This window comes from Pelophylax lessonae (genome assembly GCF_965119305.1).
Source record: "Pelophylax lessonae genome assembly, chromosome: 7".
NCBI lineage: Eukaryota > Metazoa > Chordata > Amphibia > Anura > Ranidae > Pelophylax > Pelophylax lessonae.
The window spans coordinates 92,495,943-92,517,554 of record NC_138774.1 but is presented as its reverse complement, the minus strand read 5'-3'; the positions used below and the strand labels follow the sequence as shown (position 1 = coordinate 92,517,554).

General features: G+C 41.7%; 1 protein-coding gene across 1 annotated transcript in view; it reads right to left on the bottom strand.

The window, feature by feature from the left end:
- Window positions 1–21,612, bottom strand: part of ATAT1 (alpha tubulin acetyltransferase 1) — an 86,308-nt gene that overhangs the window by 27,762 nt on the left and 36,934 nt on the right. The window contains exons 8-9 of the mRNA XM_082264358.1: window positions 17,932–18,003; window positions 8,232–8,442 (exon numbers count right to left, since the gene is read on the bottom strand). Of these exons, the coding sequence (XP_082120484.1) occupies window positions 8,232–8,442; window positions 17,932–18,003 (283 nt within the window). The remainder of the gene's footprint in view (window positions 1–8,231; window positions 8,443–17,931; window positions 18,004–21,612) is intronic.

Sequence of the window (21,612 nt, the reverse complement as noted above, 5' to 3'; positions counted from 1 at the left end):
AATACACAAAAAAAATTCAACACTCTGCATCTTTATTGAATGTATCAGTCAACATCCCTCAACTCCCACCTCCAAAAACTGAAATTTAAAGTCATACCTGCCATATACAATTGCAGTATAGTCTTGTGATTGTAGCCATTCTTAGTTAAAACCCACTATCTCTTTTCAATTTACTCTTCCTGATTGTTGTTAAAATAAAAAAAAAGAGAGAGGAGGAACAGAAGTGTGTTTCCCATACCAAATAGATCTCAACAGTCATTTTCCCTTATCAGATTTCTGTTTATTTTATTCATATTCCAGTTTAATGATAGGTACTACAAGGAGAGGGTTAGCTGTAAGCAGCCATCTTTGCTCTTTTAAGCAGTGTAAACCTCAAGTAGGTTCCCTTTACTATACACTGTGGACCTGTCCAGGTGTCTCCTCATTCTGTCAGTGGGGTTGTCTATAACCTCCTATCCAAGATCTTACCAGATCCCTTACTAAGCCTACCATTTGGAGCACCATACAAACAGTTAAAAACACTTGTGCATTTTTTTTTGACAGCTTACTGTTTATGGACTTCCAAATGCAACCATATGCAACTCCTAGCAACTTATGGCGATTTGCTCAATAGAATCAAAGAATCAGGGAACAACTTACAGCCAGAATATGCAATACTATAAAGAAATCCCAAGAAGTCTGGATTCACTGGGACTGGGATTGACTTCCCACTTGAGAAGTCAATTTCTTTATCATGGAGCCCTTAAGGGCTGGTCCATTGTGGGTGCTCTGCAAGCCTTGTATTCCAAAAGTGCCAGATTAAACTCTGTGGAGGTCCTTAGGCAGTCAAAACCTTAGGGGCCCCCCTGGCAGGTTTCTGAAGGTTTCTAGTGCACGGGCTCTAGTGGGAGAACACTGAACCAAGTAGTATGCAAGTCAGCTGCTAGATGGAGATGACCATTACATGTACGTAGGCTGCACCAAAATCTTTTTTTTTTTTTACAAACTGACAGCTGAAAGATGAGCTTTTAAGAGACAAACTGGAATGTGAACATGATGGGTAGGGTTCATGTTCTTTAATTGGGTATGATAATACAATAGTTTCTCTATATAATCTTTAATGTAAAGATTTCATTTCTTTGAGTCGATTCATTTTTTTTTCATATCTTTTGTAAAAAAGTTAAAAAAGCTTCACAATAATTTTATTTCAAGATCAAACCAAAATGATTTTGATCTGTTGTCGCAGGGGCCTTCAACAACGTGTGGCCCATAGGTTGGTGCCTATTCTGCTTATTTGGTAATCTGTGGGTATCTTATCTTTTTCCCCCTCTCTACCCCCATTCTCTATATTTCCCCTACCACTTGCCTCGTACCTTCACAGGTTGATTTGTGTGTTAGTGGGATGTCTTCCCTACAGGCAGTATCTGCTATAGAAGGCTATGTGAACATCATGCTTCACCTACCATTCGGACTCTCCTGTTAGGAAAAGTTTTGTGAACAATATGGATATAGTGCCTTAGGCTCCATTCACACCTGGGTGTTTTTGAGTGTTTTTCAGCTCCAAAAACGCTCAAAAAAAAGTTCCAAAACGGCCAACAAGTAAAACACCATTTATTTAAATGGCCCCTGTTCACATCTGAGCGTTTTGCAAAACGCCTGTAGCTGAAAAAAGTACATGAGCTTCTTTTTGGGCTGATTACCAGCGTTTTTGATAGATGTCAATGCCTGCCTCCAAAAACGCCTGAAAAAAACGCCTGAAAATCGCGGTAAAATCGCAGTAAAAATCGCTGTAAAAAACGCGGTAAAACGCTTCGCTCAAGTGTGAATGTAGCCTTAGATATTTATGCCTTATGTCTCTATGTTATTTGGTATACGTTTATGTGTTGGAGGTATGCCCTCCCCACAGGACTTTACCCCAGCAATGCTTATTCTTTACATTGGGGAGATATGGTTTTGGAATTTTGTCTTAAGATACTATCTGTGTCTGTCTGATGCTTTTGGTGTTGTAAAAAAAAAAATGACGGTACCAAACATACATTCAATTAAAAAAACAATCCTGCAAAAAACAAAGCATCAGAATGTGTTTGCTTTAGAAAATCAGCAAAAACATCCATACGTTACAGTGGGTGCAGAGAAACTACAATCTGGGTACCATCTAGCTTTCCAAACCAATGCCACTCCGCACTTAGTTTTCATTACCCCCAGTACCTTAATTGGCTGAAGTGTGGCACAACACTGAATGACTACTGGATGGTGATACAAGGAGCTTCACCTTAATCCCACATGGCTGGAGAAGATGATTTTCACAATGCAACTTGCTGCAGATTGTATGACAGGTATACTTTAAAATAACTCTCTTGGTCAGTCAAAATGTGCAAGTTTATCATCTCAAACATGTAGGATCACTGCTTGTGGTACAGTATAAAAATGGGTCAAAAACAATTATTTAAAAAAAAAAAAACACATTCATATGGCTAAGAGGACAAATATCCATGAGCTATTACTTGTCTCTGGTGGTAAAATACTTTGACATTAAAGCCCTTTTTGTTGGCAGATGCTGGTGTGGCAACAAGTTAATAGGCTGGATTAAATAGGAACAGGAATTTCAGTGGTAATATGAAATAAAAATTAGATTTCACAGCACAGGAAGGATACATGCAATAAAAGAGGCTGATACTGTGAAAATGCCAATCTCCCCTAATATTGGTATTAAGTTTCCAGGAAAAACTGAATTGACAAATCACCTAACAGATTCTTATATTTCTCAGCAACTCTTGCGGTGAGATTTCTGCCCACATGTTATCGGCATTAGGGAGTACCACTAACCCCACTGGATTAATTTGTTTTATATTACAAAGATTAAAGCAAAACATTCCTATTGTTACAGGAACAGAAAGATTAAAGATCAAATAGGGGCTTATGATGTTCTGAAAGAAGAAGATTTAAAACCCCTAAGGGTGCAAAGGGGATTGGATCCCATGGGAGACCTCTTCACAAAGACCCTAATCAGAGTGGGAAACCAATGTTCTCTAAAACAGAATAGAAAGGGAAAAAGTTTTGGCCCTTGATGGCACAAAGAACCAAGTGTTAGTGCACACCCAACTGCAAAAGAGGATCCATAGGAAACGTCAGAGGTAAATGCTTTTCTTTTCAGCAGGCAATTCCCTATCTGGTAACTGTGATCTAAGCGGCTAGATCACCTTTAACGGGCTCTCCCTTCCCACCAGGGATCCAGGGGCTAATGCGACCAGCCACATCAGATGCAGTAGACAGAGTAAAAGGAACTTGCGGTGTTCCTCCCTCTCTGTCATATCAGAAACCGGAAGCAACGAGGATTTTGTTGGGATGTTGATTTCAAAGGATATTGTTCATCCCTTGTGATAGCAGTAAAAGTTGATGAAAAAAAAAAATGTAAAAAAGGTACAGTGTAAAAAAAAAATAAAAAAAAATTTATATATATATATATATATATATATATATATATATATATATATATATATATATATATATATATATATATAAATATATATATATATATAAGCTTTTTCCTACCTAGTGTCCTACTCCTGTAGGGGGCAGCATAACCCAATGGTCAAAAAGATTCTGGAGCTGTGTCCATCAATGAACGAAAGAGAAATGCAGATTTTTACATGCATGTGAAAAATGTCAGAATTGGCCTGGTTTTGAAGTGGTTAACAGCCATCCTGTTAAAGCCAGCGACCAAGAAGCAGGTTGGTATATCGGCCCTTGGGATAGCAGATCCAGATGCTCTGGCAGAGCCCATTACACGTCTGATTAGTCTTACCAGGTCAGAATACTGCATCCACTGGAGCCAATCCACATCAATGAAATGCCCTCTATCCCCATCCTGTGGATCAGGCGAGGAAGAAATTTCAGGGGAGGAAAGGTACAGTTCAGGGTATACTAATCAGACTGAGTCACTAGAGCATCCATTGCCTCCACCAGCAAATCCTTAGACTGTTATACAAGCCTGTTTAGTTTGTTGTTGGACCTGGATGCTAGCCGGTCCACATCCAATGTGCCCACCTGCAACACAGGTACTGAATACCTCCAGGTGTAGAGACCATTCTGCCAGGTTCAGACATTGCCAGCTAAGTAAATCTACCTGCCAATTGTTTACGCCAGTAATGTAAACAGCTGACATGTCTGGAACCCATCTGGATGGCCTTCCAACAGGTTGGTCATATGCTGAAAAGATTGCCCAGCCAAGATGACATGGCTGGAACCCATCTGGATGGCCTTCCAACAGGTTGGTCATATGCTGAAAAGATTTCCCAAAGCTCCAAGATGTTGGCTGAGAGGTGAGATTCCTCTGACTTACAAAGCCCCTCTAGGCTGACAAAATGCCTAGGACTAAGCCCCCTTTGCCCACACTTTACTCCCCATCGGCAAGTAATAGCTCAATAGACTGTATCCTCAAAACATTCACCAGAGACTCTACCACTCAGATCTTGCTGCTATAATGAACAGGAGACAATGAAGAACACTCGTATACAAATGACCACTATAGTACAACTGTGGTCAAGTACTGAAAGAAGGGATGAGCAAATCAATTTGGGGTCTGCATTGGATCATTCTAATCTGGAATTATATTTGTCAGTGATAGATTTTATTTTCCATCTATTAATTTAGTACACTGCAACAATTTATAACCTTAGATACTTTGTCATAATATTATATTAATAATTGGTTGCTACACTGCTTCAGAAATATAATTTATCATATCACCCCTTTATGCCTTTGATCTTTCAATCAAAGACTTCTTCACTGAACCCTGCACCTTTGAAAACAAATTTTCCGGTTAACACTGAACTCGAGGCAAACGGCTTCATACACCACTGCCTTAAGAATGGAAGTGTACAATTTTCTAAAATGTATTTTATGCAGTAGCATTAACCATACCCTTCACTGGAAACACTGGAAACACTTGATCTCAGGCTGAGGGAGAGTTTTTCCGCATACATTTGGTCATAATATATGTATTATGGTTCTTTCAATAACTACATAAATGTGCTTTTCTAGATATGCTTGGTGTTCAGCTTTTGTAGCACAAATTAAACTCTATTCAACTCCAAATTCGCAATTACATGTATTTCATATTATCACCTCATTATAAAGTATAAGGAAACACTACACAGTTCTGTTTTATTCTATCCATTCCCAATTACATGGATAGTAAATAGCTTGCTAGGGTTGCAGGTTTGTAATGCAATAATTTGCATATTCATAGCCATGATCCTTAACCTTATGCAACACTATTGGTCCCTTAATTGTGGCTTTTATTTTCACCATCAATCCTTCCAGTGTGTAACCCAGGGTTCCTGGACTGCTGATCTTGCAATCCAAAAATGAGCTTTCAGTACTCATATCATTCTTCCAGCATAGTTCTTGCTGCTACAAGGCTTCTATGCAATGACTAAATGTGGTAAAGGTGGATTTGAGTGATCCAATGTAATTCACTCTCCTCTAATTGTTTTTTCTTTTCCCCATAAATTAACAAATATTAAAAAATAAATAAATATATAAAAAGAAACTCAATGTGGTCAAGACAGACGATTCATAAGTAGAGGCATTCACTGGGTGGAATGATCACTTGTTTTCTAAAAAACTGGTTTGATACACAGTCGTTTGTATTGTGCGGGTTTGTTAGAACAATGATGGAAGATTAAATACAGCTGCGATGGAAAAGGAAGGAGCTTATAAAATGTCAGGTTAATGGTGAATGCTCTGAGGGCGGTTGAGGGAACTGTCAGGATCATTAAAAACACAGGAAGGAAAAGGGAGGAACAAGAAGACAGAAAAAAAAGAAAGTGGATTAGGAATAGATATAGTAAGAAATAACAGTTACAACGAGATATTACAACAGAAAATAGGAAACTTGCCCATCAAAGCCCAATTAAAGTTTAATTTTTTAAGTGCATAAGCCCCAAAACGAATATGCAATATACTGCAGTTTACCAATCCTTAAATGTGGTGGCTGCTTTAGTTTTCTTTTTTTTTTTAGGCTTTTTTGTGCTTGATTGTCGCCCTTTGATCCAGCCAGTAACATACTTTCTGTCTTAGGGTGGCTCTATTCTGGATAAAGAGCAACAGAAAACACCCTTGGACAATAACAATGTCAATCTGGGGAGAAGGTGGTGGAAGATGCACTAGCATATTTAGATGGCCTTGACTAACAGTGACAGCGAGCGGGGAACTTCTCCAAGCTCCCGCTGCACTATTTGAAAATAAGGCGCCCATGCGGGGCTCCTTCCACACAGCCCCATCATTCATTCACAGTTTCCTGTGAATCACTTGAACTACAAGCAGCTGACGGCTTGTAGTTCCGAATGGACTGCGAGGTCGGTGATGAGAGGCCTCCTAGTTTATTCACAAGCTCTGAAGCTTGTAAACCTCCAGCCCGTAAGCAGATATGGGCTGAAAGCTGCAGGGCTTGCAGGTGCAGAAGTCTAACATTGCACCCTGATCCACTGCCCACGGGTGCAATGCTTTCCAGTCTCCTTAGGGGGAAAAAAATGCAATTTTTTTCCCTGCAAAAATATGAGAATTAATTATTTTTTTACAAAAAAAAGGTGAACCCATCCTTTAAAGCCAAACTCCCACTAACACTTTTTAAGCAGGTACAACAATTTTCTTTTTTTTTTTTCACTTTTAGGGATAAAAGGTTTTAAATAATAGAATAAAAACAAAAAACCTGATCATTGTTTCACCCCCGTCAGCATTTAACAGTGTTTGTCAAAATACTATTTTTGCTGGACATTACTTGCCAGATCAACAGATGAAAATAAAAGAAAAAATCCCCCCAAAAAAAGGAAAAAAACTAATGTAGCCACCACATTTAGGTTTATTAGCACTTTAGGTGATGTGTGTAAGAAAAGTGCATTGTGCATTTTCACTTCAGCCCCATGTAGTTTGACAGCGATAAGTTTCTCAATCAGTGATGAGCTTGGTTGGAGAGCTTTAGCTCTAAATAGGAGGTGCATTGTATCACTGAAGCCGCTGTTAAGCCCCGTACACACGATCAGATTATCAAACGATCTGTCGTCCGTTTTTTGTGGCATGCTAGTCTGATGTGGAAAGTGAAGAGGTTATTTTCATACGAATTTTCCCGTACGACAGAATTCTACTTCAGAAGTGATGTCATGTGTTGGATTGCTTTGTATGTGTTCTTTTGTCTTTGAGCTCGTCTTCCTCTTAAGATTTTTTTCCGTCTAAATCTGTACTAATGAGACGAAAATCGGACATTGTTTTGACGACCAAAATTATATAGCCTGCACATCAGGATTTTGTCAGCCCGAAAAGTCGGCTGTCGAAAGCACCATACTAACAATCCGAAAATCGACAGATCGGTCCTCGGACGCATTTTCCCTACAGATTTTCTTATCGTGTGTACGGGCCTTTACAAAAAAAAAGTGGTCCGTTTCTGCAGTGTGCTAACCCAGGGGGAGAAATTCTGTGCTGTCACTAGAGATGTGGTAATCACAAAAAGTAAGAAATGCACAAAATGCTGTTTTCCAGCAGAATTTACAAAGCTATGTAGAAAAACAAATAAAACTTCAACTGGGCTTTCAATAGGTACTAAGAGAAATATGAAGACAGCTATTGTCAAGCTCCTTCTGAATACCAGTTGATTGAATACTTTGAGACAAGGACCCGGAGAAAATAACAGTTTTCATAAGCATGATTGCAAAGTGTCTTTGAGAAACATTTTTAGGGAGAAATAAAGAAATTCTTAAACTAGTCACAGGCATACAGAACACCTATTATTAACCTACCATGTCTGCACGTCAATTCTAAAAACAAAAAACAAACTGTGCTTTCTGCTGTGATTCTCATAAAATTGGCATTAAACCATGTGTCAAACTTGGTTTATAGTTATATACACACTGTGCATGGGGCAGCCATATTTTAATATTATGAACATGGATTCTGCTTCCTGCTTTGTTGTGTTACATAAGGCTGAGGAAGGGGGAGCAGTGAATTGAAGATTTTAGGTTAAAAGTAGTTGTCTCTTGATTATTAAAAAAATAAAAATAAAGACAAGCTAGTAAAAATTTGACAGTCTTTTGTAAAAACTTACACTGCTTCCAGTCTAGTATTATAGCCAAATCATCTTCTATTACAAATCTCTCCAGGAGATATCCGATTTCATTTGTGGCTAGTTGTTGACTGCTAGAAGGAGCTCTACAATTCTTAGATGTACCAAAAAATTTTCAGAAATCATCTCATACCTGGTCCTTCTCCTCTGGGAAGAGTCTTCTTGTTCCCCATTGGCTGCTCTGTGTAGTGAGTGAGGTCTGCAAACCCTAAGGGACTTCATAAATTCCTCTTCTCCAGGACATGGACGGGCCCGCGTGGGGGAAGAACCAAGACTGCCAGCACGGTTAAGGGATGACGGTGACTGGCTGAAAGGCCAAGGGAGGCCTTCGTCGTGTTTCAGAACTAAAATTGAAAGGAAAAACACACTTGCATGAGACAGAACTGACTTATTTCCCAGTACCCATTAGGACACCCTCTCTACCCATAATTTCAGGAGTTCATCGAAGGACACAGCGCTCCATATTCAGAACCATAGGGTTATATCAGCCCCTACAGGAGTAGGACACTAGGCAGAAAAAAAGACTTGGCTACGCCTATGAGCAGTCCTAGATGGCATACATCCCCCGCTCTGCTATAGGCCTTCAGTTTACTAACAAGCAGTATCAGAAGTATCAAAACTCCATAGAGGGGCAGGTGCTGTGTCCATCAATGAACTCAGAGAAATGTATTTTACACAATTTTACATCATTAGTAAGACCATCTGGAATATGCAATTAAGTTTTGGGCACCAGTTCTCAAAAAGGATACCAGGGAACTGGAGAAAGTGCAGAGAAAAGCAACCAAACCAGTGTAAGGGGCGATATGATCAACATGTACAAATACATAAGGGGTCCATATAGTGAACTTGGTGTGGAGTTATTCACTTTAAGGTCATCACAGAGGACAAAGGAGCACTCTTTAAGTCTAGAGGAAAAGAGATTTCATTTCCATATACGGAAAGGTTTTTTCACCGCAAGAGCTGTAAAAATGTGGAATAGACTCCCTCCAGAGGTGGTTCTGGCTAGCTCACTAGATTGCTTTAAAAAAGGCCTGGATTCTTTCCTAGGTGTACATAATATAACTGGATACTAATATTTATAGGTAAAGTTGATCCAGGGAGTATCTAATTGCCTCTTGGAGGATCAGGAAGGAATTTTTTCCCCTGCTTTAGCAAATTAGATCATGCTTTGCTGGGGTTTTTCGCCTTCCTCTGGATCAACTGAGTATAGGACTGTGTATATGGGATTGTATGGTTGTGTTTTCTTTTTTGTTCTCTATTGGTTGAGCTAGATGGACTTGTGTCTTTTTTCAACCTGACTAACTATGTTACTATGTTACAGTGCTATCAGGATGCCAGGAAACCAGACCATCTGGGGATGCAGGTAAAATAAAAGCAGTTTACTGGAGCAAACAACAATAAACGCACAGCAAGAGTGAGAAAGTGAGAGCAGGAACAAGCCAGGCTCAAGTTGTGTACCGATGCGGGGTCATCTGCCGATGCGGGGTCGAGAGCCAGGTCATACACGCAGGAACACGGAGAACAGAAGGGATGCACCTTGGAGCACAAATGCAAGGGCAAGGACTACAACCCATCAGGTGATATAGTCAGGTGTGCAGCATCATCACTGTGCGACACCCAGGCAGCAGGCAAGTGATGATGCAATCAGAGTTTAAAGGAGGCAGCAGTCTGCACATGTCCAAGATGGCTACCAACAGGAAGGCAAGGTAAGACCTTGACAATCGCTCCATACTTAGAACCATAGGGACGTCACCAAGCAGTGCCAAAACATGAATGGTGGAACAAAAAAATCCCAAGGCTAAAAACAAGAAGCCAACCAGGTAATAGGAGCTCAACAAAAAAAACTGAAGACCAACCTGAACAATACACCCCCAAAGAGGGAACAGACTCTAAACAGCAGCCTGCAAAACCTCGAGGTCAAAAGAAATATCCGCAGATGCCAAAATATCCACTTTGTAGAAATTAGTGAAAGAGTGCACCAACGACCAAGTGACCGCCTTGCAAACCTGCGCCACTGACGCCTGATGACGGAAGGCCCAAGCACTGAGCGCCCGAGTAGAGTGCGCCTTTACAAGGAACCTGACCCTTGATAGTATAGGCCTGAGTCACCATCTGTTTAATCCACCTGGAAATGGTCACAGAAGAAGTGGACAGCCCTTTTCTTGGCCCGTCCTTAACCACTTTAAGACCGGAAGATTTTGCTGCTTAATGACCAGGCCCTATTTCGCGATTCGGCACTGTTCGGTGACTTTAACGGACAATTGTGTGGTCATGCGACACTGTACCCAAAAAAAGTTGACGTCCTTTTTTCCTCACAAATAGAGCTTTCTTTTGGTGGTATTTGATCACCTGTGCGATTTTTATTTTTTGCGCTATAAACAAAAAAAGAGCGACAATTTTGAAAAACAACACAATATTTTTCACATTCTGCTATACAACATTCTTAAAAAAAAAAAAAACTGTAGAAATCCAAATTTTTTAACATCTTAGGCCAATCTTCTACATATTAAAAAAAAAAATCGCAATAAGCGTATTTTGATTGATTTACGCAAAAGTTATTGCGTTTACTAACTACGGGAAAGATTTATGTCATTTTTATTGTTTTTTTACTAGTAATGGCGGCAATCTGCAATTTTTTGCGGGACTGCGACATTGCGGCGGACAGATCGCCCCTAACTGACATTTTTGACACTTTGGGGGTACCAGTGACATTACTACAGTAATCAGTGCTAAAAATATGCACTGTTACTGTAATAATGACACTGGTAGAGAAGAGGTTAATACTATGGGTGATTAAGGGGTTAAATGTAAGCCTAGGGGAGTGATTCTAACTGTGGGGGGGTTGGGCTTGTGAGATGACCATAGAGACATGCCATCCTATATAGCAGGATCGCATGGTCTCTGTGATCATGTCAGGGAGAAGGACAGACGGCTGTGTTTATATCAGCCGTCCGTCCTTCTATCAGTAGGGAGAGATCGCCGGTGTCAGGCAGCCATCAAAGCCACCTGACACTCGTCACTTCCGGTGCAGGCGCGTCATTCCCTGCTAAACAGCTTCTGGGCATGCCCAGAAGCTGTGCAGGGATGATGGGCCTGCCCTGGAAGTGACGAGCGGGGCCGATGCAGGGCATTCTGGGACCGAAGAGGGCTCCCTGGCTTCAGCTGCCCACACCTGAGATGGCAGCGCTGGACAAGAAATTTTCAAGGTAAGTATTTCTTCTAAAAGGTAAGTGCAACCTGGGACAGTTCAGAGGCTATCAATGGGACGGCAGAAAGGAGTTTGTTTTGTAAACATGACTACCCTTTAATAGTTTTTTTTTTTTTTTAACTTCCTAATAAATAAATATATAAATAAATAAATAAATAAATAAATAAATAAGGCACTCGGACACTCCGCTGGATGGAAAAGGCCGCGGCTTATTTTATTAACTGGTACAAACTTTAAATACTCAACCACAATATTTTCTTTAACATATTCAAATACAACCAACCCAGTCATGAACAACTCGGGTTGTACAAGAATAAAATTATCATTAATTTTAGCAATTATCCAAAACACCATTTCATAAAACATAACTTACACAACAAAAAAAAAAACGTCCCCCTCTGATACAGAGGTGACCCAACCAGACTAATATTGTAATCCGCGACAAACCTAAAGGGAGGGAGGGAGGGAGGGGAAAAACAGGTGAGGATTTTTGAAGAGATTGAGCTGTGAGGGCTCGGGCGGACAATTAAATAGCCCCCCTTCTGAGGTAACCTTCCTCCCATAGGAGGGAGAGTGTGGGCGTGGATAGGGGCTCATTCGCTGAAACCACTGCCCTAACTAAAAACTGCCTAGTTACTGCAACTAGTTTGCCCAGCTACACCTGAGGCGGGAAAACCTGAGCAGGAAAGCCAGGAAAACAAGCCTCAGGGTCAAAAGTTCACTAACCCCTGACATGGCTTACCAGCATAACCCACATTAAAATGGCCTCACTAATGCTAACTACCTTACTCTCACCCTTCCACCATCCCATAAGAAAGGGGGGCTTATATTAGCCCCCTTTCTCATATTCTGAAATACACTAGCCCTGACTGTCCCTGGGGTATTTTTATCTCAAAAACGTTTTTGAGGGTGGAACTCCGCTTTAACCACCAAGGGAGGAGAGACAGGGAAAATTTATTTATATAAAACTCAGACTTTTTTTTTTTTTTTTTTTAATAGACTCATCTAATAAAAAGCTTTCTAAGCTGGACGGCTTAGATTCCAACTTGACAGAGCCAAATTGGGAGGTAAAAGCAGCTGTAAGTATCTAGAGAGGTAGAGATTAGGTAAATTATATCTTAGCTTGAGGTTCGCAAAGGATAACAGTTCACCCTTTCTAGTGATATCCCCTAATGTCTTTATCCCTTTAGCTGCCTAAATGATGGGTCTGGAATGGTAAGAAATTGAGAGAGATGGGGGTTCATCCACAGTGGGCTCCCATGAGACTCTTAAATTATGTCATCCAGGGTAGTCCCAAACAGATGAACGTCTTGAAAAGGGCAAATCAGTTAGAACTTTTTTTAGAGGTCTGGTCAATAGACCAACACTTAGGCTCCTTTCACATGGTCTGCTCCGTCTGTGGACTCCGTGCTGCACTGCGGCGATCATTGTCTCCGCTGTGCAGGCAGGTGACATCTCCCTCTCCGCTCTGTGTGCGGAGAGGGAGGTTTTCAGAGCCCCATTGCTCTCTATGGGGAATCGGATAAGAGAGGACCGCCTGTCCACTCTCATCCGATCCGATCCCCTGGACGGATGGAAAATAGGGTTTCCATCCGTCCGGATTTCATGGACAGGATCGGATGCGGATGGCAGCGGGTGTCAGCAGACATGTCTCCACTGACATCCGCTGCCCCATAGGGATGCATGGATAATCCGATCAGATCCGCCTAAAAAACGGACAGGCGCATCTGATTAGATCGTTCATGTGAAAGGACCCTAAGGCCACAACACACACCTAAGCACCACTGTAGAAACAGATAGCTTAGAAATCAAGGAGGCTGTGTCCAGAGAGGCATCACGACAAATTGCAGCCCCTAGATCAACTGGTTCACTGACACAAAGGCAGGGAGAAATTGCTCACCCCCCCCAGCTCATGGCGCAAAAGTTTTGCCCATTCAGAGTTTGTGACACTGGGGCAATGGCCAGGACCGGCCTTAGCGCTGAACCAGCAATCATGAACATATTCCCTACCACAACCGGATCGTTAAAGGTCGGAGATTTCTCTGCCGGAATCATGGTTGCCCCTGGTGGAACAGTCCACTTCTTCAGAAGTGACTCTTCAAAGGGCCAGATTCAGGATCTGACTAGAATGATGAGGCAGGGGAGGGTGAGGGGGCACTTTCTGCTAGCCCGCTGTCCAAAGGCCACCTCTACCCAGAAAACAAAGGACTCCAGGACCGCAATCAGTGCATCAATGGAAGGCTGGGACCCTGAGAGACCTGCTGCCTCCGAGAGGAAGTCAGGTGGGGAAACATGCTCCTGAGACTCCAGGAGTAAAAAGCGAGAACCCACCAGCAACGTGTATTGCGCCGCCAGGGGAATCACCTAACCTGAGCCACCGCACCCCGCACTACCACAGGGGTACCCAGAGACAATGCATCCCATAACCTGCTAGCAGAGAGAGGGAGGGACCCCCACCAGGACTCACCACCCCACCGGAGGAGCGCTGGTCTGCACCAGAGATAGCCAGAATACACATGCGGCCAGCGGAAGGGGGACCCGGGCCGCAAGACCACTACACTGGCAGCACCCACCGCATCAGGGAAGTTCGGCCCGCCCCACCACAAGTACTGTGCTGCATACACCAGCCCACATCCACCATCTTCCCACCGTGCTACCCCGGGGGGGGGGGGGGGGGCAAGGGGGCCAAAAGGGACCACACAAAACAGAGGGGGGGACTTGGGAGGAGGAAAACCCGCAGGTCCTACCATCCCGGGGGATGCCGGCGCCCACCCCCCAAAGCATCCAGTGGGAGAGGGGGGGGCATCTTACTCACCATACCACGGAACCAGGCGGGCACCACTCCAGACAGAACCCTTTACCATCAACATGGGGGGCTGTCGGCCAGAAGGAATGCTAAGACGCAGGCCAGGACCCGGTCCGTATGCAACCTCATGAGGCATTTGACCCGCAGGCCAGCCCCCGTCCAGTGGGGATAGGTCACAGCCGACCCAGCGTGGAGCTCTGGTCTGTGCGCACTCGATGGCCAGATTGAAGAGGGCCAGTGGATCTAGTTATCCAGCCCATCCCCCAGCCCGGCAGTTGATTGTAGATCCCACAGGTAAAAAATCAGGAGAAAAAATGCCATATAAAAAGGAAAAAATGTCCAGAACCAAAGATCCTGGCAGGGAGCTAGGTCCTTAATAGTTACATAGTTAGTGAGGTTGAAAAAAGACATCAGTCCATCCAGTTCAACCTATGATGTGTGTGTGTGTTTGCGGTTAACCTTGCTCCTGACTAGGCAGAAAAAAACTAAAGGCCTATAGCACAAAGGGGGGATGTATACCAGCTAGGACTACCCATAGGCGTAGACAGTGTTTCTTCTGCATAATGTCCATCTCCTGTAGGGGGCGATATAACCCTATGGTTCTGAATATGGAGCACTGTGTCCGTCAACGAAATGAAGGAAAGTACCTGTTGCCAGAAATCCATTGAGCACCTAACTACTTCTTTAGGCAAATAAAACAGTTACTCTGCTGCACTAAAATCCCGAGAAGTATTTTAGCTCTGCCCGGTTCCCCCCTGCTGGACTATATAACACCTTCCCCTCTCCTCTTCTCCAGAACTTCTCCTTGTTTACATACCTATGCCTTCTGCACAGTTTGCCCCTTTCCTTCTTTGATGCTATCATATGCTGTGAAGAGGTTCCTGCTGGAAAGGAACTAGAGGAGTTTCCTTTTTTTTTTTTATCTTAATCAGGAGAGGAGGAGAAACAACAAGCGGCTTATGTGGGAGAGGGGGGACTGTAGAACATGTCAACAAGGGGTTATTAGGACGAGGTGGTGTTCTGTGTACAATCCAGTGGAGAACTGAACAGGGCTGACAACACAGCCTTGGATTTTAGTGCAGCCGAGGTAATGTGTTGTAAGCCCAAACAGGAAGTTAGGAGTTTGCTATATTTTTGGTAGATTAGCAGGTATTTCTTTACTTGGGACATTTTTAAAGCAACATGGAAATGTGCATGTATTTAAGTATTGACTGTGCTTTATTATTGTGCACATGCATATATACACTTTCATTAAGAATTTAAAGGGCTCCACTCCCCCTCTACCAACCCCCACCCCCCTACTTTTTTTTATTCTTTCCTCTCTTTTTTCCTCTTTTTTACCATTTTGTTTTTGGGCTTTCCTAAGCCCCGCTCTTATGCTGGCTTGTACAGAAAGCCTGGATCACCCTTTTCCCCGGATTGTGGGTGGTTCCGATCATGCATGACGTGCAAATCCTGCGTACTTGAGCACTTTTTTGCATTGCCATGCATTCATGTTCTGGATGTATTGGTTACATTGGCAGTTATTGTTGTACCGCCCATCTGCCTTTGTAACAGTAGGCCTATCGGCCCATTTCCTTCTTTTCTTTTTCTCCTATTGCCTCATTGGCACCATTGTCTTTTGATGCCTGTTTGCAAATTTGTTTCTTTGAAAACTTCAATAAACTCTTTCTAAAAAAAGAATTCAAACGGCAAGCAATGCACACCAGGAGCCAAAAGGCAATCTAAAAAAGGAGTCATGAGTTTCTAATGCACCATTACATACTTGAAGGAAATTCCTGGTGAAAGAAATATGTCGACTGCCATTTCTCACTTTCCATTTGAAAATGCTATCTGCGTGACTGTCATTATTAAGCTTTGGCTTCAATAATTTCAGTCTTGTCCAGAAAATGTACAGAGATAAGAAATTCTGATTTTCATATGCTACATGCTTGCTTTGGCTTTGTCACTGAACCTATATGCAGCCAGACAATGAGGATTCTCAGATGCAGGCTAGCAATGGCTGCCTCTTTGTCTTTCTTATGACAGGCATGCTTACATTAGACACCAGAAGATTAGTAGCAAAGAGCTTACAGTGTACCTGTATAATTTTTTCCTTTAATTAGTATGGGATAGGAAGATGCATTTGAAGAAGATGGCAAAGTCCCTAGAAACACGTCATGTAACCCCCATCTCACGACATCCACCAGGCATTTTGACAGCTGTCATCCTTGTGTGCAGCCTAGAACGCCACCGCTAATATCCATACTTTGAGCTGGCTGGCTTCCTGTCATCCTTGGTCTCTGTTTACTCAGTGATGCCTACAGCCTACACTGATTACAACTGCTTGGTCTCAGGCGTTTCCTATCCATGCTGTTTCGTGCTAACTTCAATGTAAGTGTGCTGCTTATAAAGTGTTTTTTTATTAAATACTGACCTCAGCACCCTGCTATTCATTTTCTTCTACATTGAGGGGATCCTACCCAGATCCTCTACGGGAGCTGCAGAGGTTCCAGTCTCGGTCCCTTCTCCCATTCAACCATCCATTCAGGTGCCTCACCCATTCCTCTACCCTGTTGATGCTCTACAGATACAGATGAAAGTTCCAATGGATCAAGGGCCTTGCACTTTTCCTAGGAGCGCTGTGTGTACTGTGTACTTTTACACGCTTTGGATTTGGGATAGTTAAACACCTTTCTATTTGAGTCCCACTAGGGACATTTACCTTAATATCCTGTCCCAAAGCCACAAAAGGAAGAGGAAATCTCTCCAAATTGAAAAGAAATTCCCTTTTTATCAGTTGCCATCTGAACAGCTGCCCCAACTGGAAAATGTTCCCTCTTTTTCGGTTCCAATGACAACCATAACATCTCTAATAGATTTTTTACAATGTCATCATAACAAATTGCTAAGGTAAATCTACCCAGAAAAGACACAGAAAAACAATAAAATCTTCATAAAGTTTTAAAACACTTCCACAGCCTATCCCAAACTGAAAAAAAAAATGGCTTTAGCTAGTAGTATTAAACCCAAAAGCAAACATTTATTATATTGCAGCTTACTAATTCTTAGATGGGATGGATGCAATAGTTTCCTTTTTTAGGTATTTCCTTTATTTTCACGTGATGATCTAGCCGGTTAATTTGTTGTTTTTCACAGAACAATCTGTCCTGCAGATTCTCTTATATTCACCTGGTGATTCCGCCAGTAAGTTTTTCAATTGTACACGCTTGCAGATTTAACATGTTACAGGGATGAGACAAACCATTTACCATTGACAGGGGTGCTTACAATGATCATCTTTTATTTATTCAAAACCTTTATCCCAAAAGGAAAAATTGTTGCTGCAGCTGCTTATAAAAAAAAGTGTTAGCTGGAATTGGGCTTCAATTTGTTAGTGTAAATCTGCTGGGACTTCTAAAACTACCCTTGCCCAGACTGCAATGCTGCAGTCCAAAGTGCCCCTATGCTCATCCATCCACCGTGGGGGCACTCTAATACAGGAGGTGTTACCGGCCAGAATAGCTGCAATATATTATATATTGGTTTTGGGTTTTCATACTGCTTTAAGGTAAATACATGGGAGGATCAGAAGGGTTACGGAAATAAAATCAGTGTTAGAGTTACAGAGAGAGTGTGGGGGGCCTTAGGACATTGTTCTATGCATCAGGAGCTCTGCACTAAAAACTACCAGCACCCATGTCCTAGTTCTAAAAGCTACTGCTCTGGTTACCAGTTTTTCTGGGATATATTCAGCTCTCCATTTTAAAGTATGTGTATTTTTTCAGCTACAGTAAATAATAGAGCTCTTCTTTTTCTTTAGCAGTCACTTTTTCTTACATTCTCTGTCAGACAGCGAATATGGTTTGATCTCTCCCTCTGATCGCTTGGGGGGCAACTTTCTCACTGGAGCTGTACAAAAAATAAAAAGAAGAGGAATGATGCAATTCGGTTAGACTTTAATCAGGTTCATCCACTGAAAAACAGCCAGTTTGGATTTTTATCCAATCCCTGGAACAAATACTAGGTTAGTCATTATTCTAAAAATACTATTTTTATGGACAAACCTCTATATCCCCCAACATGCTATGGGGTCCTAAAGAAGGGGTACGGGAACCAGTTCTCAGGAAAGTAAAAGGATTCTGTGTAGGACTACCCTGGATCAGAAGAAGGCGGAAGGTTCACAGAGCATTTGGATATTTGGCAGCCTCTTTGATTAAATTATGATGGATAAAATAAATTCTTGGATGTACAATGCTCATACTCATTTTTATTTTCTCTAGGTAAACGCATTGTGTAAAGTAATAAACTGCCACAACTCTGAGCAATTTATACTAAACATTTGATGAAGAGATGCATAATCAAAGGGTAGTTTTAGTGAAAATCTCCTATGGTCCCAGAATGGAATTATGCTCTCAGGTACTCAAGTATCAATGAAGAGTAGCCAGGCAGACATTTAAACTGTTAAAGAATGAGGTACGCAAACAAAAAATGAATCTCCAGCAGCAACCGAAACTTTAACCTTGAAGTAAATGTGTGATGTGCAAAAAATGGGTGCGCTAGATGTGAGCAATGTGTGTTAAACCAAAACGAAAAGCACAATGAAAAAAATACCTAATAAATATAAATATACACAGATATTATAAATAGTGCACAAAACAACTTTATTAAGAAAAGGTAGAGCACTTATCTCCATTCCCAATCAATGACTCATCAAGGGAAACGCGTCGGGGGGGAGAAGCCTGCGCCATCACCACCCGTGGTCGGCGCTGCAGAGCGGCCACGATTGAATTTGCATTCGCCTATTTATTCAACTTAACTGTAAGTGTTCTACCTTTTCTTAATAAAGTCGTTTAAGAGGTAATGCACTATTGCCTGTTCCATTCTTTTTTGGGCACTATCTGTCACTGAGTGTGAGGGCTACAGGAGAGAGACCAACCTCCATACAGCAACAGAATAAGATTTACAAGAAAATTCACTGCCTGCTAGTCTGGATAGTTTGCCTGATGATTTGGAGAACATTATCACTCACCATCTGACCTGAGAAATACTTGCCTTTGGTAAGAGTTTTGATATACCACAAATCGGGTGGAAGAGTGAAAGGTTGGGACTTCATATCTATTACACTGGCTGGTGTCATCTTCTAAAGTGTTTTATTATGTTGAGTTGGTAAGGGTATTACCTCTCTTTTCTTTACACGTGGGTGCCAAGAGGGATTTGGTGTTTGCACGTCCTCTTCTTCACCTTCATTAACCATCAAGAAGATTTCAGCCTTTTTTCATTTTGGACTTGTTTTGGACTACACATATTTCCATAGCACGTTTTTGTTCACATTGTGCACCATTTATAATATCTGTGTATATTTATATTTATATTTATTAGGTATTTTGTTCATTGTGTTTTTCCTTTTGGTTTAACACACATTGCTCACATCTAGCGCACCCATTTTTTGCACATCAGACATTTAAACTGGCTTCCCTGACTTAAAGTGCCCTTGTGCCTAGACTATGGACAAACAGCTATTTAAATATTATTAACAAGATGCCATGGCTGTATGCTTGTAACCGCACATCTGAACAGTTACACAGGTACAGGGAAATGTGAGTGGCCCTGGACACAAACTGTTTGCATCCAGGTTCGTGATAGACCCTAAAAAAATAAAGGAATTTGAATGATCAGCCTGGTACCAAACACCAAAATAATACCCTTACAAAATACAATGTAACTGGAGGTAAAGGTCAATACTTTTTAATCATACTGGAAAGTTCTAAAGGGTAATGGAAACATGGTACTTGGTAAAGAAGGAGGAACAGCTGAAGGAATAAGAGTTCAGGTGAATACAAACAAATTGGGTATAAGGGGTCGACATATTGTCTTACTGTCTTGTTAGAAGGATGATCTTCCATCTTTGTGTGTAAAGTAACATCAGCTGCATAGATCGAAGAGTCAAAGAAAATGGGTCATTTAGGCCAGAAGCGACCCATTAATTCAACATGAGTTCTTTATTAAAATGTCTCACACTTCTAAAAGGAGCCACTGTATTAAATATTGCTAATACGAATTGAGAAAGGTCTTTACTGACTGTTATTGGTAACAGGGAACTGTAGAGGTAATCACTGTTAGTTTTCAAGGCACAGGTGTCTGGAAGATGTAGGACCATTTAACTGCTGACAACATACATCCCATTTTGATCCATTGTATTAAAAAGCAAATAAACTTAACTTACAGGCTGCTCTATGTAAAAGAAAGTTTTATGACATTTAGAAAAGGTCTTATGCGCACAGACGTTTACATGCTGAAAATCAAGCATAAAATCCTTGGTGCTTTCCTGTGCTCGGTCAGCTGCGCATGCTGCGTACAGCTACCAGTACAACTTAGTGGCTGAACACATGTAAAAGCTGATTGCTTCCGCACTGGAGTTTACCCACACATGTGCATACAGCATTTTTTGCCAAATGAGCCACTTCCGCATTCGGGGAAATAAGTAGAATGTGCATGCACTGTAAACTCCAATGCTGAAGCGATCATGGTTTACATGAGTATGGCCATTCACTTGTATTGGCAGCTGTACACAGCACCTGCAGCTCCCCAGGCGTGGGAAAACGCCGGAGATGTTTTACACTAGAAGGCTTTTCAGCATGTACACGTCTGTATGCATGGGGCCTAGATATTTTAAGTATAAATGTCAAATCCAAACACAATTTATTTTAGTTACGCAAGTATTGAAAAAATAAAAAATAAACATATTTTAAAGCAGTTCTCAGCCTTTTTGAAAAAAATAAAAGTCAGCAGCTACAAATAATGTGTTGGAGGAGAATTTCTGGTGGATCGCCAAAGCAATTAGACCAGAAGTAGGAGTGGGTACCTGTCAAAACCAGTCCAAAAGTGCCAAATATATAGAAGAGGAGTGTAAAGGAGGGCATAAAGATAAACTTCCCCTTTAGGGGCGAAGTTCCACTTTAAGTACAACTAGCCAGAAGTGACTGAATGTTTTTAGGTAAGCCTTCTGCAGAAACTGTCTTTAGGCTAGCAAAGAAAGCATCAGCACTTTGCGCCCATCAGGCTCTATTGCTATTCATAGTGCTGTGACTAGCATATATGCTTAAGCTTCCCATAGATGGGTTCCTTTTTTCATTCAACCAGCAGGATGAATGACAAAAACTGACTCAATTCTCCCATCCACACATTTGATGTGGATAGGGGAAACACCCCCACTGTGTCATTCTATTCTAAAAGCGAGGAGATTTCTCCAATGTCAGAATACATAGTTACATAGTTACATAGTTACATAGTTACATAGTAGGTGAGGTTGAATAAAGACAATAGTCCATCCAGTTCAACCTGTGTAGGCATGTGTGGCTGTAATCATCTCCCATACCCCTGAATGTTCTGATCTTTGAGATGTAAGTCTAAGAGTCTTTTGAAAGCCACCATACTACCCGCAGAAACCACCTCTTGTGGTAGAGAATTCCACAATCTTGTTGCCCTAACAGTAAAGAACCCCCCGCGTTGCCTGAGGTT